The sequence below is a fragment of the Pteropus vampyrus genome, unplaced genomic scaffold, assembly GCF_000151845.1.
Source record: "Pteropus vampyrus isolate Shadow unplaced genomic scaffold, Pvam_2.0 Scaffold434, whole genome shotgun sequence".
In the NCBI taxonomy this organism is placed as follows: domain Eukaryota; kingdom Metazoa; phylum Chordata; class Mammalia; order Chiroptera; family Pteropodidae; genus Pteropus; species Pteropus vampyrus.
This window is the reverse complement of record NW_011889215.1, coordinates 794,768-812,002: the sequence shown is the minus strand read 5'-3', so window position 1 is coordinate 812,002 and position 17,235 is coordinate 794,768. Positions and strand designations below refer to the sequence as shown.

The 17,235-nt window shown below is 36.0% G+C and overlaps 1 protein-coding gene across 1 annotated transcript in view; it reads left to right on the top strand.

Moving 5' to 3' along the window:
- Positions 1-16,526, top strand: part of SPIRE1 (spire type actin nucleation factor 1) — a 207,688-nt gene extending 191,162 nt beyond the window's left edge. The window contains exons 11-16 of the mRNA XM_023523983.1: positions 3,044-3,186; positions 9,908-10,045; positions 10,633-10,703; positions 11,286-11,313; positions 11,409-11,545; positions 13,130-16,526. Coding sequence (XP_023379751.1) covers positions 3,044-3,186; positions 9,908-10,045; positions 10,633-10,703; positions 11,286-11,313; positions 11,409-11,545; positions 13,130-13,388 — 776 coding nt within the window. The 3' untranslated portion in view covers positions 13,389-16,526. The remainder of the gene's footprint in view (positions 1-3,043; positions 3,187-9,907; positions 10,046-10,632; positions 10,704-11,285; positions 11,314-11,408; positions 11,546-13,129) is intronic.
- The last annotated feature ends 709 nt before the right edge of the window (positions 16,527-17,235 follow it).

Here is a 17,235-nt window from a genome sequence, read left to right as displayed (position 1 = left end):
ACTGCAAGCCTACAGTAATCAAAACAGCATGGTACTGGCATAAAGACAGATAAATTGATCAATAGAACAGAATAGAGAGCCCAGAAATGAATCCATGCCTATATGCTCGCTTAATATATGATAAAGAAGATAAGAATATAAAAAGAGATAAAGACAGTCTTCAATAAATGGTGTTGAGAAAATTGGACAGATATATGCAAAAAAAGAGAAACTGGACCACCTTCTTACATTGTATACAAGAATAGACTCAAAATGGATTAGACTTTAAGACCTGAAACCATAAAACTTCTAGAATAAAACATAGACAGTAAACTCTATGTAATTTCTTTTCAAATATATCTTCCAGGGCAAGGAAAACAAAAGAAAAAATAAACAAATGGGACTACGTCAAACTAAAAAGTTTTTATACAGCAAAGGAAACCATCAACAAAACAAAAAAACAACCGACTGATTGAAGATGATATTTGCTAATGATACATCTGATAAGAGGTTAATATCCAAAATATATAAAGAACTCACACAACAAAAAAACAAACAATCCAATTAAAAGATGGGCAGAAGACCTGAACAGATACTTCTCCAAAAAGGAAATACAGATGGCCAATAGACGTATGAAAAGATGCTCAAGGTCACTAACCGTCAGAGAAATGCAAATTAAAACCACAATGAGATGTCACCTGACACCTGTCAGAATGGCTATCATCAATAAATCAAAGAACAAGTGTTGGCAAGGGTGCGGAGAAAAGGGAACCCTCATACATTGTTGGTGGGATTGCAAATTGGTACAACAACTATGGAAAACAGTATGAAGGTTTCTCAAAAAATTAAAAATGGACCTACGTTTTGACCCAGCAATTGCACTTCTGGATATTTATCCAGAGAAAACCAAAACAGTAATTCATAAACCTCTATGCACCCCAATATTCATGGCAGCACAATTTATAATAGCCAAGATATGGATGCAACGTAAATGCCTATCAATAGACAATTGGATAAAGAAGTTATAGTTCATGTATACAATGGAATATTACTCAGCCATTAAAAAAAAATGAAATCCTACCATTTGCAAATCCTACCAATGACATGGATGGACCTAGAGGTTTTTATGCTGAGTGAAATAAGTCAGACAAAGATAAATGCCATATGATTTCACTTATATATGGAATCTAAGGAATGAAAGGAATAAACTAATCAAAAATAGACTCACAAATATAGAGGACTATTTGGTGATGGACCTGAGGGAGGGAGATTGGAGGGCTGGGATAATGGGGTGAAGGGTTAAAGAAGTACAAATTGATAGTTGATAGATGGTCACGGGGATGGGGAGCACGGCATAGGGAATGCAGTTAGCATTAATATCTTGGCTAGGTGGGAAACAAGAGGAGAGAAGGAGCAGTTAGGGGGATCTTTTTATAAACTATAAATATCTAACCAATATACTGTATACTTGAAACTAATAAAAAATAAATAAAAGGTAATGAGTTTCCAATTTTAAAAAAGAATGTAAAAATAGAATTACCATATGATCCAGCAGTTTCACTTCTGGGCATATACCCAAAAGAATTGAAAGCAGGATCTCTAGGAGGTATTTGTATGTCCATATTCATAGCAACATTATTTACAAAAACTAAAGCATGGAAGCAAAAAGTGTCCATCAGTGGAAGAATGGATCAACAAAAGGTGGTATATCCATACAATGGAATATTATTCAGCCTTAAAAAGGAAATTCTGCAGTAGTTTGCAACAGATAAACCTTGAGGACATTATGCTAAGTGAACCAATGCAATTCCAAAAAAGCAAATATCGTATGAGTCCACTTACATGAGGTTCTTAGCATAGTCAAAATCATAGAGACAGAGGGTAGAATGGTAGTTGCCACAGGCTAGGTGAGGAGAGAATGGAAAGTTATTGCTTAATGGGTATAGAGTTTCAATTTTACAGATGAAAAAAGTGATGGGGGTGGATTGGTAATGATTGCATAGCAATGCAAATGTATTCACTACCACTGAACTATATGGTTAAAAATGGTTAAGATGATAAATATTGTGTATTGTTCTGCCATAAAAGAACTTACTGAGAGAAAAAAAAAACTTGTTTATTAAGATATTCTTAGAGCATTAACTTGGTTTTCTATATATGTGAAGGTTTATATGGTTAAAATTCTTTAAACAGCATTGTTTAAACAGATTATATCAAAACAATAGGAGCTGACCTTGGTTATTATCTGTAATTGGTATTTGGCCAGGCCCATCAACTATGGTGGAGACCCAATTAAATCTGTATCTTTTCTTGATTATGGAAATTTTGTTGTTTTCCTTTAGTGATTTCTCTTGATTGAACAGTCAAAATAGATGGATCGTATTTAACTTTGTGTTGTCTTTCAGTTTCCTCACCCACTGCATTGAAACAGCATTACTGTTTGCAGAGAGAGTAGGAAGAAGTACTAAATAAAACTCTGGCAGCATAATTTATTTCTAATGATCTTTTTTATGTTTTCAAAATGTGATTCCAGAACCATTCAGACCCTGAAACATTCTCCTGTTAAATCCTGTCCCAAAATATTTTAGGCAGAGGAGAGCAGTGGTATAATATTAACACCAAAGCTGGAATTTATTTTTTGAAATTTAAATGGAGCTTGATTTAAACCTAAGGATAGAATGTCTTGATAAACATCAAGAAGGAAGAGGTTTCATATTTTATATTTAAAAAGGAGAATGTAAAAGAGAACACCTAAGAATTTTGGTATGATTTAGGAGTCTTTAGGTACACGGAATGCATATTTTTGCATGTTTTTTAAAATAATGCCTAAGACTCTTTAATTGCAAAATTCTGTGGAAAAATAGCATGAGGGCATTTGTATGTACAAATCTGAGATTATGCTTACATTGTGTTTTACATATGAATTTGAATAAATATTAAAAATACAAAGCAGTTTTTACTTTTTCCTTGCAATTTCTGTAGCAAGTTTTATCTTACAAAGACACTTCTATAACAGTCCTCGCAGTAAGAAAGTTCATTTTAATTTGGTTAATTCATTTTTTAGCACCTCCAAAATTCTTGCCTATATCATCAACACCCCAGCCAGAGAGACGGCAGCCACCCCAAAGACGACATTCCATTGAAAAGGAAACACCTACTAATGTGAGACAGTTTCTGCCACCATCCAAGCAGAGTTCCCGATCTCTTGTAAGTAACTAAAAGACTGCATAGTAAGTTAAGGATCAGTTAGAGGACCTAGAATCATTAGCTTTCTTCAGACGATGATTTGGAGAAAAAAATTCTAAAGGTTAGAATGAACTTTAAATAACTTTAGTATTTCTTAATAGCTAAAGAAAAACAACCCTAATAGCAACCTAAATGAAATTTGACTATTCTTTGTTCATTTAAAGTACCTTTTTTTTTTCCAGAAAATTTATCAGTGGTTGCAAGTATGAATTCTTTAAAGAAATGCCTCCTTTCTTTCAAAGGGTAATAATCCACTTAAAAATTGTTAAAACTAATTTTTAAAAAGCTTAGCAAAGCCTTGCTATAGTAGGCTATTTTATTAAGGCAGAAGTACCAGGAGAGAATTTTGATCCATTAAAAACTATTATTCATTGTTTCAAAGTATGTTTTGTGATATTAGAGCCGAAGCTGCTGTTTGGACTGGTTGATAGTTTTTGCTGTTTTCCAGAGACTTTGAGATTCATGTTGTTGCTATTCATTTCTCAGGAAAGTGGGACATAGGACACAAGGCTCTGCCTGGAAAAATAGATCCACCAGCCAAATGAGGTCTGCAAAGATTCTTTTGTAGCACCACTTGACTTTAGAAATATTTGCAGGAAGATGCAAGGCTTCAATCAATAATTCTACTGGCATTCTCACATCTAATATTTTTTCAGATACACAAGAATAAAAATCACTAGAATATGCTTATTCATATTTTTAGGCATATCGTGATGAAGCATCATGGCTTCAAATGAAGCAATAACAGATGCCCCTCCTTCAAAGTAGAGGGAGGTAGGTAGTTATTGTGAAGATTCTAAGTTTGAATGGAGTTTACAGTATTGAGAGTTGATTAGTCATCACTGTTCTCAAACAATGCAGTTAAGGAATTAATGATTTTATGGCAATTCCTGACAGGATTCCTCTTAACCGTTAACTAATTGCCAAAACATTGATACGATATTTGATGAAATATCAGTGGTTTAGCAACAAAAAAACAGAACTCTAACCAGACAGGTTCAAACTTTAAAACCGGAAGACTTTTGTTAATGTGAATGAATAAATTATTGCTTTAGCAAAATGTATAGTTATTGTCACAACTTAAAAATATGTAAGACGGAGCTCCTTTGTGATTTTTTTCACAAGACCAATAATTAGGAGATTCTTCTCTTCACATGGCTTTTCCTAGAAGCCAGTTTATCATTTAGGTGCATACCTGGCTTTGTAATCATAGGACATCATTGTCGAAGTTAGACTTCAATTTTAAAATTATCAATCAATTCTCAGATCAATTACAAAGGAGTTTCAGATAGTAATAGAAGTTTTGCCAAGAAAGACTATCGGTGCACATCAAGGGCCCATGAAGTATTTTTCCTAAGAAAGGATATAAATAGCGTGCGCTTCATCAGACTGTGAGTTGTTTTTTGGTGGAGAAGAGAGCAGAGTAAAACCAATCTATAATCACGGAGAAGGGTGTCAATGAAAGGCAGTGGGCAGCACCTCTGGACAAGACTGGATGGTTGATGTTCAGGTTCCACATAGAACTATGCTCCCTCCAAGTGCCTCTAGGTACCAGCTGAGACAAAATAACTTCCGGGGCAAATAAAGACTTTTCTTGCTAGCAGTTTATCTTGAGAAATCCATAAAATCACACATCTCTGTGATAGTACCCTCTAGCTTGGTAAGTATTGTTTTTAAAAGTATGATTTTTTAAAAGTATGATTTAAATTTAAAATTTTAGCTATATGTTAGAAATAAGGAATCATTTTGTGATCCCTCAACTGAAAATGGCGGAAATGTCTTCATTGTTAATCACGTATTTCTCTTGTATCTTCCTCCCTTTTCTTAGGATGTTTAAAAATGTATTTTTTTCCCATCATTTGTCAAATGAGAGTGATTGCCCACCTCAATGAAAGGCTACTCGTCATTAAGTACCTTCCACAGAGGAAGCATTTGCCTGCTTGGTGTACATTCCCATGTTCTTTCAGGCACAGCAGGCAGTTGCCTGTATCCTGCATCCGAGCAAGCCCGATTTAGGAGTCTCAGTGTTCACTGGACAACCAAGTTAGAAAATTTTAAGTTCAAGTCTTTGCTGTGTGAACTCTAAGATTCTCTAGAAATGGCTTCATGGGTTGATTACCGCTTTATACATATGGATGCAGATGTTGCCGTGAACACACATATGGAATCTACCGTTAACATCCTTTGTGGTGTTTTTTGTTTTGTTTTTCTTTCATACTTTGTAATCACTATTTGTAGGTCACTCGTGTTCAGCATTTTTTCTCCTTTTTTCTTCCCCCTGCCATTTTCTTTTTCCCTTATCTATTGTTCAGGTTCCTAGGATAACCAGTGTATGGCCAAGGACGCCTTTCCGACCACTTTTTTCTACCATACAAACAGCTTCTCTGCTCAGCTCTCATCCTTTTGAAGCAGCCATGTTTGGGGTAGCAGGGGCTATGTATTATCTATGTGAGAGAGCTTTTACCAGCAGGTGGAAATCCTCAAAGGTTGGCCTCTTTCTGCTGGTTGTGGGAATTATTTCACTTTCTCTGTCTCTTTGACAGTGATACCTCAACTCGTGCACTCTGCAAGAATTAACAGCTTAGATGGACACTTTGCTTCTGATTGTTGATTCCAATCTTTTGTAGGATGTATAGATCACACTATGATCTCAGTTGAGAGGAAAATAACTTTGAAAGGACAACAAACTCAAAATGCAGCATTAGATTATAGGAACCTGTGAGTGTGTGTCTCTTTAAGTGACCTAATTTTATAGGAGAAACACTGCTTCCTTTTCCACGTGCAGGGGTACTCTGAGAGCCCACGGGGTGCTTTTTTCCCAGAGCCTTGCTGCTGTCAGAGCAGTGTTTGCTACCTCTCAGGCTAGGTTGCCAAAGGGGACTCCACCTCCCATAGAGCTGTGTGATTGCCTGTGTCTCACACACCCTTCTGGGAGCTTCAAGGGGCTGTGTACCCATAGCATATGTCTCCCCTGGGCTCAGAGAGTCTTTCTCTTCCCCAGCACCTTCCATAAAGCTGCAGTTATGATGATCAAGGTGTTATGTGGTTTTTATGACAGCCTGTTTCTCTGTAGAAAGAGATTTTAAGGTTCTTTTTATTGATGAGGTTATTTTAAATGATTCTGCATTTTATTATTGTTTTTAAAGTTTACATACAGAATATGTTTTTTAAAGAAAGTATAATAATTTCCAAACCCAGTGAAATAAAAAGCCCTGGGAACATAGTGAAGCTCCCCCGCCCCCGGCGTACCGCATACTGCTGACCAGTGTTGGCAGCAGCCTTGCCTCTTCCACCTCATACATGGTCCTGGCTCTCTGCAGTCCCTTATTTATTAAACACATCCTTGACAAATGAATTGGCATCTAGCTTCTTTGTTATTCTTTATTGCCCATCTTGGTTTAGAAAAGAGATTCTGAATATAAATGAGAAAGAAATCCCTTTCTCTGTTTATTTGTCATGAATTATAGGATAAATCTCTGTTCTTTTTCCCATATTTAGATCAGGCCATTTTGTTTAGTACAGGTCAGGTGTAGGGATGAAATTTTAACTCCTGTCACTCCTACTGCTTTACTGAAGATCTGTCAACACTTTTATTATCAATCCTCCCCAAACAGAGATATCTGTATAATAAATCCACATATTACTTTAGGCAAAGAATTCACTTTGAGTTTTAAAGTTGAACTTGGAAAAAGAAAAGTAATTAAACTTAATAGTTGCTATTTTTATTTAAATCTGACTTTAGTTTAAAAACTCAAAAAACAATGGTTGTATAATATAATATTCAAATAAATATCTGCTACTTATTTACAAAGTTTTTGCTAATCAAGAACTCTACATAAAATATGACTATTCCCACTTCTCTGTGGCTCAGTAACCGGATTATATTATACTTTCTCATTTCTTTGCTGCCTGACTGTGACCCCTTTTGAATGGTAAATATAACCAGAATTTTCAACAGAAACTTCACAATTTTAGTGACATACATAAAAGTAATTTCTAAAGGCACATCTGCTCCTATAGCATAGTGTAATCATTATTAAAACACTTTAAGATTTAGCTTCCCTTTCCTGAATTTGAAAGTCACAGTGAAGCACAGAGAAGCAAGAGAATTAGAGTTGTATGGATCTAGTCCTTATAGTCCGCATCTCTCCATGAAAATGACCTTAGTGCTTGCCGTAGGAGTGACTGAGCCCAGTGTCACCCTGGGGAAAGGGGCTTTTACTCACGGTTAAAACCCTGAGTGCTGTTTACATTTTGGAGCATTAGTATCTCAGCCTGTTAAGGTTTAATTTGGCTTTGGGGATGTTGACTCAATATTTTTTTTGTCGATTAAAAAAATGAAAACTATTTTAGTAACTTTATTATTTTCTTTCTTGTTGCATTAAAGTTTTGTTGTCCTTGGGAAAGCACCAGAATTAAAACATTAGCATTTGTCTTGTTGGAGATTATTTTACTAAAGGGTAATCTGCTTGAAATATTAAAACAGAACAAAAACACAAACAAAATTCACAATTTCTTATTATATCCTATGAAGTACTAGATTTGTGTATGATTCAAAGTAGTAAATTGAAAGTACGCTTGACTAAGTAAGCCCTCGTGTGATTTAAGACCGAGAAGAGGGAAGTACAAGCTGTCAGGGTTATTACATGTGCTAGTGTACCCCTGCAAATAAAAAGGATCCCATCTACCAGAAATATCTACCAGCCCAGGCATCTGAGTTGTAAAGTTAATTAAATTGTCACTATTTACCATCTTCAGAGCTTGCACAGCAACAGATCTCACTATTAATTATCTGGTTATTTGATGGATTTGCATATTATTTTGTTCCAAGTCAGCAACTATGTCACGTAGTTAGATGTCAGAAAATGTACCACAGTCATACTCATCACTGATGAATGAAAATTACCATAGGAAAAGTTCTCATGAAATATGTTCAGTGATGGAAGGAAATTTAACTTTGGGTTGTCAATACACAGCGCAATGTACATATGACATATTATTGAATTGTATACTTGAAACCTACATAATTTTATTAACCAGTGTCACCCCAATAAATTTAATTTTTAAAAAAAGAATATGTTCAAAGCTAAGAAAAGCTGTCATTCAGATGTGTGCAGCCAAAAATACTTAACTAATGCACCGTTTTAATGGCCTAACCTTCACAGAGGCAGTGCCTTGTTCCATTTGACACTATGCTCTTTTCTCAGGGTGGAGCAAAACAGAGTAAATATTGGACATACCAATTTAATCTTATTATTGTTTTAAAGCTTTTCCCATTAAAAGAGAAAATTATATGTTAGTGATTTATTTTTAAAAGTATTTTAGACATCTTATAGCAAGTGATATAATCTTTCTGAACAAACTATCCCCCACCCTCCAAATACTAAACTCTTCATCTTAAAAATTTATTTGCAAGATATTTTCCAAAACATTTTTAAGTATATTTAACCTTCGTTAAGTTAGCTTAACAGAGACAATTTTGTATTGATTTTTAGTAAGAATCAATAATTCTTCGAACTACTTTTTTTAGTAAATGCTAATGTTTGTCCAGTTTGCAACCTAGATTTGTTTTTGTTTTTCTCCAATTGAAAGACAGAACTGAATGTTAAAACTGCATAAACAGGCTGCATTCATAGTCATGCGCTTTCTCATTTGACTTGTTTGATTCCAGAATGCCTGTGAGCAATGCTATTGGGGGGTGGGGGGGGCGGGTAGGGGAATTATAATGTGTTTGTACTGTGAACATTAAGTTTCAGTGTCACTACACCACAATGGCCCTTGTGAAGCCTGGCCCAGTGTGAATGCACAAGACTGTTCTGTCTTTCTATTAGATCCACCAATCAAGAGCAGGGCCAGATGGGGAGCAGATGGGCATGGGATTCTTTATTCAGTGGGATCAGTTACATCAACATCTTCCTCAGCTGTTTTTAGGGAAACCATTAATGTAAGACAGCCAACATAAATATTTGTTATGCAATTCTTCTGATTTTCTCCACATCTTTCCAATGCTGACTATGCATTCAGCAGTGGTTTAAAAGTAATAACAGGAATCTGGAGAACTGTAGGATAGCCTGTAAAGATTGCTTTTGGCTATAAACTGCACCAGTAGTTACATGTTCCAGCTCCACTTGTACCATTAAGATTTTTCAAGGTGTGCTGATGTAACTTACCACTAAATAATGCTTCTCAGTATCAACTACTAACCACCTTCTTTTGGCTATTCTGGGTACCACAAACCAGCTTTAAAAACAGTACCAATGTTGTTGATTTGCTTTTTATCTATTAGCATATAGTGTACAACACAGCACTAAGTAATGTCTACGATTTCCTAAAATCATAGGAAATGACTGACAAATTTGGCTTAGAACAACAAAACTTTTTTCAAGACACATAGCTCAACTTAATGTAATAGAGATACTTGAGGGAAACTAATTCAACAAATGTGAGGAACTTTCACTAATTGGAAACTTCAGTAGGCTACAGTGTTTCACGTGGTCCACAGTTTTCTCTCGTCTGTTGTCTTAGTGTAATTAGAAACTATGTGGTCCCCAGAGTGAGCCCGCTCTGTGTTCGTTGGGAAACTTTTCTTCTCTGAAGCTACTAACCAGGTATTTGATCTGATTTTACAATGCCAGAAAAGAGGGGTGGGAGTTTCTTATTCATGTGAAATTTTGAATTTCAGGAGGAATTCTGCTATCCAGTGGAATGCCTAGCTCTAACTGTGGAGGAAGTGATGCATATTCGTCAGGTCCTGGTGAAAGCAGAGCTGGAAAAATACCAACAATATAAAGATGTCTACACTGCCTTGAAAAAAGGAAAGGTAGAGCTGTTTAAAGTTGATTGATCAGCAGGGTTAGCAGAAGGGTCAGTCACAGGCATAGTCTCCTGAGGGAGCCATCTGCTAGCAAGATGGTGTGAACTTTTAGGGGATTTTAGGAGGTAAGAGACTTATTTTCCGGTAGACAGTACCTGTTCTGCCTTGCTCTCAAAAGGGAGTATTTTTGTTTCTCCCTTATAAATCAAAAGCTGTGAAAGGCTTAAAACAACCATAATAAATCATGGTATGCCTTCATAAAACCATGTCTACATTTAGTTGATATACTTGTAAAGGACATATATCTGAGAAACAGAGGAGACTTTCAGAACCTTTTTTAGACTGCTTCCATGGTGGTGAGACTCTTGAGAGCTGTGGTCTTTCCTTACTTTTTAAAGTAGAATTATAATTAAAGATAGAGCCAAAGTATAATTGTCACAGAGCCAAACATAAAAACAGGTTTCTGCATTCTCTTCTTCCTCTGTTTCCTGAACTTTCCCAATGGATAAATGTAAAGCATATTTAACTATATTAATTAGGAAGTTAACTGTTGGCATTGCTTTTTTTCCTTCTTTCACATTTGTATTTTCTAGCTTTGCTTTTGTTGCCGAACCAGGAGATTTTCCTTCTTCACCTGGTCTTACACCTGTCAGTTCTGTAAGAGGTAAGATTTTTTTTTTATAACTGATGGCAATAGGCATAGAAATAACAGTTAACTTCATTGTTTCATCATTTTTCTACACAGAAACAATATTAGAAATAATCTGTTATCACATTGTGTTATACTCATGGGTTAGGAATACTGATTTCTTCAAAAGAATGGATCAAATAATTATTTCGTGTTAAACCTGGAACATGTTTTTCTGCATGTATTTCTTTTACATAACCAAGATCATTCTAATAATAATATGTTTGAACAACAACATATTATTATTAGAATGTCATGTTTGAACAACAACAAAAAAAATAGATGTGATGGTCATATGCCCCCGGATAGACAAATAAGAAAATTCCAAACAGATGTAAGTTCATTCTTTTATAGGAAACAGTGCAAGAGTTAAGTTTTACAGATTGATTGTCTTTTTGGCAATCGACAGTAGTATCAATTTGTTATATTCTGATAGAAGAACCAGAGAGATTTTGCAATTTATCGTAGAAATTCACAACCATGCAGCCATTGGCTTCTTTAACTCTCCAGTTGCATCTATGGTATCATGCCAAATAATACTTCTGATTTTGTATACAGGCCGGTGTGCTCACAGTGTTGCAAAAAGGTAAGCTAAGCTTGGTGAAATTATAGCTTATGTTAATTTTAATAGATTGCCTCTTTAACAGTATTGCTCATTCTTAGTTTTATTTGGGATAATAGATGCGGCTGCCCTCCAAGCCATACTCTACTCTTCCTATTTTTTCATTGGGACCTTCTGCCTTGCAAAGAGGAGAAAGTTGTATGAGGCCAGAAAAACCCTCCACCGGCCACCATCGACCACTTCGGAGCATTGCCAGGTGAGCAAGGGGCCTAGATCTTAAGAGCATCCTTTGTAAAAGAAGAATGCTCCTTTTGAGGACTGTGGTGACATCACATGGTTTTAGCTCGAGGGGTTTGGGTAGGTAGGTTGGTTGGTTGGTTGGCTGGCTTATTTTTACATAGTTTTGACTTGCACACAAATCTCCAAAACTTCTGAGATGTAACTTGTCAAGGGATAATGGTTAACTACTTGAAGGATACTTTAATCTCAGTTTATTTTTATTTCTACTTTAGAAATAATTACTTTTGTGTGTCCTTTAACAGTCAGCTTTAAATCTGCCCTTGTTTTCAGTGGAGTTGAAAACTTAAATGTAACAGTTTAATCTTTCATTCTTTAATTTTAAAAGAAAATCTCTTTAATCCTATACTTACAACAGTCTACAATAACTGGCTTACTTTCCTATTGTAAAGGCAGAAATGAAGCTTTATGCCAAGAGCTGGCAATTTAAAAGAAAAAAGTTGCCTGAATATCAGTCTCTTTGCATTTAATATAGAGTAAGTTTAGTGTTGGTACTAAAGAAAGATAGTGTCGGGCTAGCTTAAGTCAGACACTGGCAGGGCCAAAGAAGGTTAAAGTTTGACACACCAGCCACCCATTGGAGGGGTGGGTGGCAGACACTGGCATTAGTGCCAAATGCTGGATGGCAGCCACTCCTGCAGATTACGGTTCTGTGGACAATGAGACAAGGAAGCTGTCAGCCCAGCAGATGACTTGTGCCTAAGACTGCTATCCCTATACTTTCAACTCTCTGCGGAGACACTGCTGCTCCACGATGACTTCTGATCATGGATTGTCACCTGCGGGCTCAAGGCAACGCAAATAATAATCTGTTGTTCTTTTCTGTACTTACCTTGAACCAATGTTCTTGTTTGTTTTAATTAAAATAGTAATGAGTAGGTGAATCTTAGTTATTTCAAAAAATTAACCAAAACATTTATTATGTTCATCTAGTTAACTCTAGCTCTCTGGAATCCAAATAATCAGTTACCCAAATATAGATAATTGTTGAGGGAGAGGCATATTTGATAAATATATAAATTATAAGAAAGCTGGTTTAAAGGTAATTTTTCAATATGTGTTATAAGATTGAGATAAAATTACTTAAGTTTCCAATAGTCTGACCTACCATCTACAGTTAACTAATGTTCATTAACTATGACATGGGGTTGCTGGAGAAAGAACTTGAAGTTCTTTCTGATTCTTCAGTAGGACATTAGTAACTTGTACTTCATTTCACTTTAGTTGTTAAAGTTATAATCCCTATATATATGTGTGTATAGTAATAGTCTGAATATCCTATTTTCCAAAAATTCTGGAAGAGATGCTAAGAGTTTTCAGTATTTCTTAATAAAACATGTTCCTTGGTTTATTTTTTAAAAAATATTTTGAACCTCGTCTCCGGTTAGAAATTCTTCTTTGGAAGAACATGACATGACTAAATCACTCACCATCCCATAATGTTTTGGCAACAAATTTACCTTTTTACACGTATTTTCTTAATATTGCAGTAGAACTGTAAGTAACAATACTGAATGATTTAAACATTTTGCTTTTTTTCCAGGTTCTCCTCAAAATCTAAATCTGTGGACAAACCAGATGAAGAACTACAGTTTCCCAAAGAATTAATGGAGGACTGGAGTACTATGGAGGTGTGTGTGGACTGCAAAAAGTTCATTTCAGAAATCATCAGTTCTAGCCGGCGTAGCCTGGTGTTGGCCAACAAAAGAGCCCGGTTAAAAAGGAAAACACAGTCATTCTACATGTCCTCACCAGGCCCCTCGGAATACTGCCCTTCAGAGAGGACTATCAATGAAATCTGAGCTGTGTGCCTTTCAGTTGCTTTTGTGTTCAGAGTCGGCATTAACACGGAGAACACTGAGCTGGACTGTCTCTCCTCGCTTGTGGTTTTTGTTAATCGGCTCGATTTGCATTAGATCAGGTTTTTGCTGCATCACATTGTTCCACAGACTGCTGCGTTCATATCAATCGATAATACATGACAGGTCAGCCAATTGCTCGTTTGCACTGAGAGGACAATAGTTTGAAACCTGCTTTTGTGTGTGTGTGTGGATTTGGAGACCAGAAACTTTTCCTTAGTTCAGTTCCTTACTGTTCCTCAAATGATTTTCTGACTAAGGCAAAAAGCTTCTCATGTGAGAAATCAGCCTAACAAAGATGTCGATGTTAGCACAGTTCTAAGCAGTAAGTCATATTGGCACTTCCACCGGACAATATTTCTATCTAATGCAAGTAGTGATCCAGAGCCCTGCCACCTACCAGATACCTGGAGGCGGGGCCAGACTGCTCGTCGTCGTCTCACAGCGCAAAACCTGGAAGGATTTGCTCATACTGTCAAACTGATTTCAAAGTATTGTTGCTCTGAGATGAAAACTCTAGGAGGGATTTTATGCCTGCGTTTCAGTGCAAAACATCTGAATAAGCTGTACACCCAAGTGGGTGACTATTTCCTCTGAGCTGCCGTGTTTGCCCCTGTGCAGTGGATCAGTGTCTCCTGAGTGGGTGACAGGTTTTCATTCCCTATCTTGCATGTATTATGGTTACTTGTCATTTTATAATGGAGATCTAAGAATTAAAGTTTTGTGGTAGTTTCTGGACAAAGGAAGGCTAAACATTTGCCAAGAGCTGAGTGTATTTCGGTTAACGACGAAAGGGTCACGACAGCATAGGGTGCCAGCTGTTGGCCACACTGCAGGGAATGCGCTGGCGTGCATATATTTTCAACTACACTTTTCATAACTTTATGGTGTAGCCATCATGACTAAATCAAGCCACCATTTGGTACGTAAGGTCTCAAACTGAAATTTATTTATTTTTATAAATGAATTTTAAAAGAAAAAACATTACCTACTTCTTTTAAAACTAATAATTAACCTGCTGATAGGCTTTTTGGATGCTTTTTGCACAAATTTTCTTTGTAAACAACTTGAGTGAGTAGGATAGGTTTATGATGAAGGTAGGTTGGAGGGTAGCATTGTAAACCTGACATTTCTCAGCTCGTTTGGCTTATATCATGGGCTTTATTATTTTCATATGCTTAGAAAATGACCAACCAATCAAATTGCCATTAATGTTTGGAAAGTCAGTTAACGCACATGCACAATAATCTCCTAAAAGCTATAGAACACATCTGTAGTCGACACTATGACAGCACCGTTTGATAAAAGGCATGCCAGTTGCATTTCATAACACATCAAAATATGGTAACATTTCTATATAAATTAACAGTAATACCTCAAAACTGCTCTGGTAGTAGTTTTTTAATGGATTGAAATTTAAAATTTAGTAAATGTCCTAAAATTACTTATGAAATAAACTTTACCAATTGACTAAAATAATGCATGTTAACAGTTTGTATTTGCATGTGAAAGTAGGCCACCAGAGAACCCTTATTTCGTATGCAAATGTTTAAATTATTTTAAAGACTCTTGTTTAAGAGCTTTAAACATTACATTGGGTGAATCTCAGTTTTAAAGTTTTCTAGGGCACTGTTTGAACTCTTTCGGTTTGGTGAGAGCCACACCCTCCGAAAGCCTGGGCTTAATCCTGCAAACAACTACCAGGAAGGGTGCGAGGCAGAGGGAGTGTTATCTGTAGATGTATATTGATATGACCTAGGAGAGTGTGCTTTTTAAAATAATGACTTGTTTACCGTTGTTATTAAAATGTGAGAAACTAAACCCCCAAAATGAGAATTTTATTTACGCTCACAAGGTAAATATCTAGCACATTTCAGTCTTTGGTGTCACTTCTTTATAAAGACTGATTTGAGCATTATGATCACCTCTCACCAGAGCATTAGAATGTAAATTCTTCAACAGCATTAATGAGGTTTGCCAAGTGCGTTAAAGAGGTCACTTGTATGGTGTGTCTGCATGAGATCCTGTGCAGAAAGTAGTGTAAGAAAAGGGCATATGACACAGTTAAATTTATAGACATTTGATTAGCATCACTTTTTGTTGCCAAAACAATTTCTTGCATTTAACCTTCTCTTATCCATGACATGTACCCAGCACTTCAGCTAAATTAGGTAATTTCCAGAGGGTAGTTCACTAACAGCTTGTGGAGTGTAGTCTTACCATCTTTAGCCTAGTCTGACCTTAGGCCTATCTTCCTCTTCATACTACTAAAATAGCATACCTTTACAGTATTCTTCTTTGTCCTGGTTTCCAGCTATTTGGCATCACTTCTGATAGCTGGTATCAGTTGGAACCTGATGTGTCTTAGAACTTGTGTGCACACTGAGCAGTCCTCCCTATGTGAATCCTCTCTCAGCTCAAGCTTTCCTTCTTTCCCATACCTCCTGAGGTCACCCTGTTGGGGGATCTTTGTTTCCTTCCCCGTGACTTAACTTCCGGTCAGTGTCAGAGTAGCTAAGAATGCTTGTAAATACTGTAATATATTTATTAATATTTAAAATGCATTCATTCAGTGGACAGTTTAAATTAACTCTTCCAAGACAAGTAAAAATTAAATAATTGATAAGTACATCGACTTAACAGTCTTACTAGATAGAGTTCAAGTCTTAAGTCTTTCAAATTAAACAAGAAGGTTGTTATGTAGGAGTTTTTAAATGATCTTACATTTGAGATTATGTGATTAGCACCGTGCACTCATACCATGAATTTCTTAAGGCTTTTAGTTTTCTAACCATATTAATAAATATAGGACTGGATTTCAGGTGTCACAGAGGAGACATCTGAAAGTTTTAAATTATGTTGCTATTTGCTAAAGCAAATTTTTGCTAAAGCAAAGTAGCAGAAAATTTTGTACATGTAAAACTGTTGAAGAGCCATAGAGAAATGTTCATACTCACCGGACTTGTATGAAAGTCAAGTTGGTGTTGGTATTCAGGGTGACATGACAGTACTAAATGTTTTCCATTAAAATCTTTTATTTTAAAATTTATCTAGGGAAAAATAAAACACCTTTTCATCATACCTTCTGCATTGAGTTTCTGTTGTGAAATGGTGATGTCTTTTGGTAACTAGCTGTCAGAAACTCCCAACCTAGGTTGGGAAGACAGGATACTTTTATTATCAGCAGCTTATGATCACTTTGAGAAATATAATCTAACAGGGACCACACTGGAAAAATAATCAAAAATGGAGCCACCACCATAACTGCTATGTTACCAAGCAGTCACGACTCCTTTTTTACCTCAAGAGGGTAGGAAATTAAAACTCTGTAAATAGTACATAACATTTTATTATATAACAAGTCATATATATGGAGACAAATTGTATGTAGAAAGATCATAAAGCTTTTGTATGTTTTATAAAGGGAATTCCTCAAGGAATATATTTCTAAAATGTCCCATGATAAGAAAATGTATTGTTATTGCACTTAAATTGCTTGAGAAAAAAATAGGAAAGTTAAACCCAGAATGAACTTAGGAAAGTTCTTATGTTAAATAAATAGAGAGCATCATTTAAGGTATTTACATATCTTAAATATTACACAATACTGAGTTTGACATTCATACACACAAGCTACTCCCTTATTTGCCAGATGTATCTTAGGATCTCCTTCGCCTGAAGTTTCTCTGTGAGATGTGTATGATGACATTTCTGTGTACGTCCAGCTGATAATCTAAATGTGCACTGACTTTCTCAGGCTAAGTCAGAGTCCTTGCCTCCTGCCTTCTAT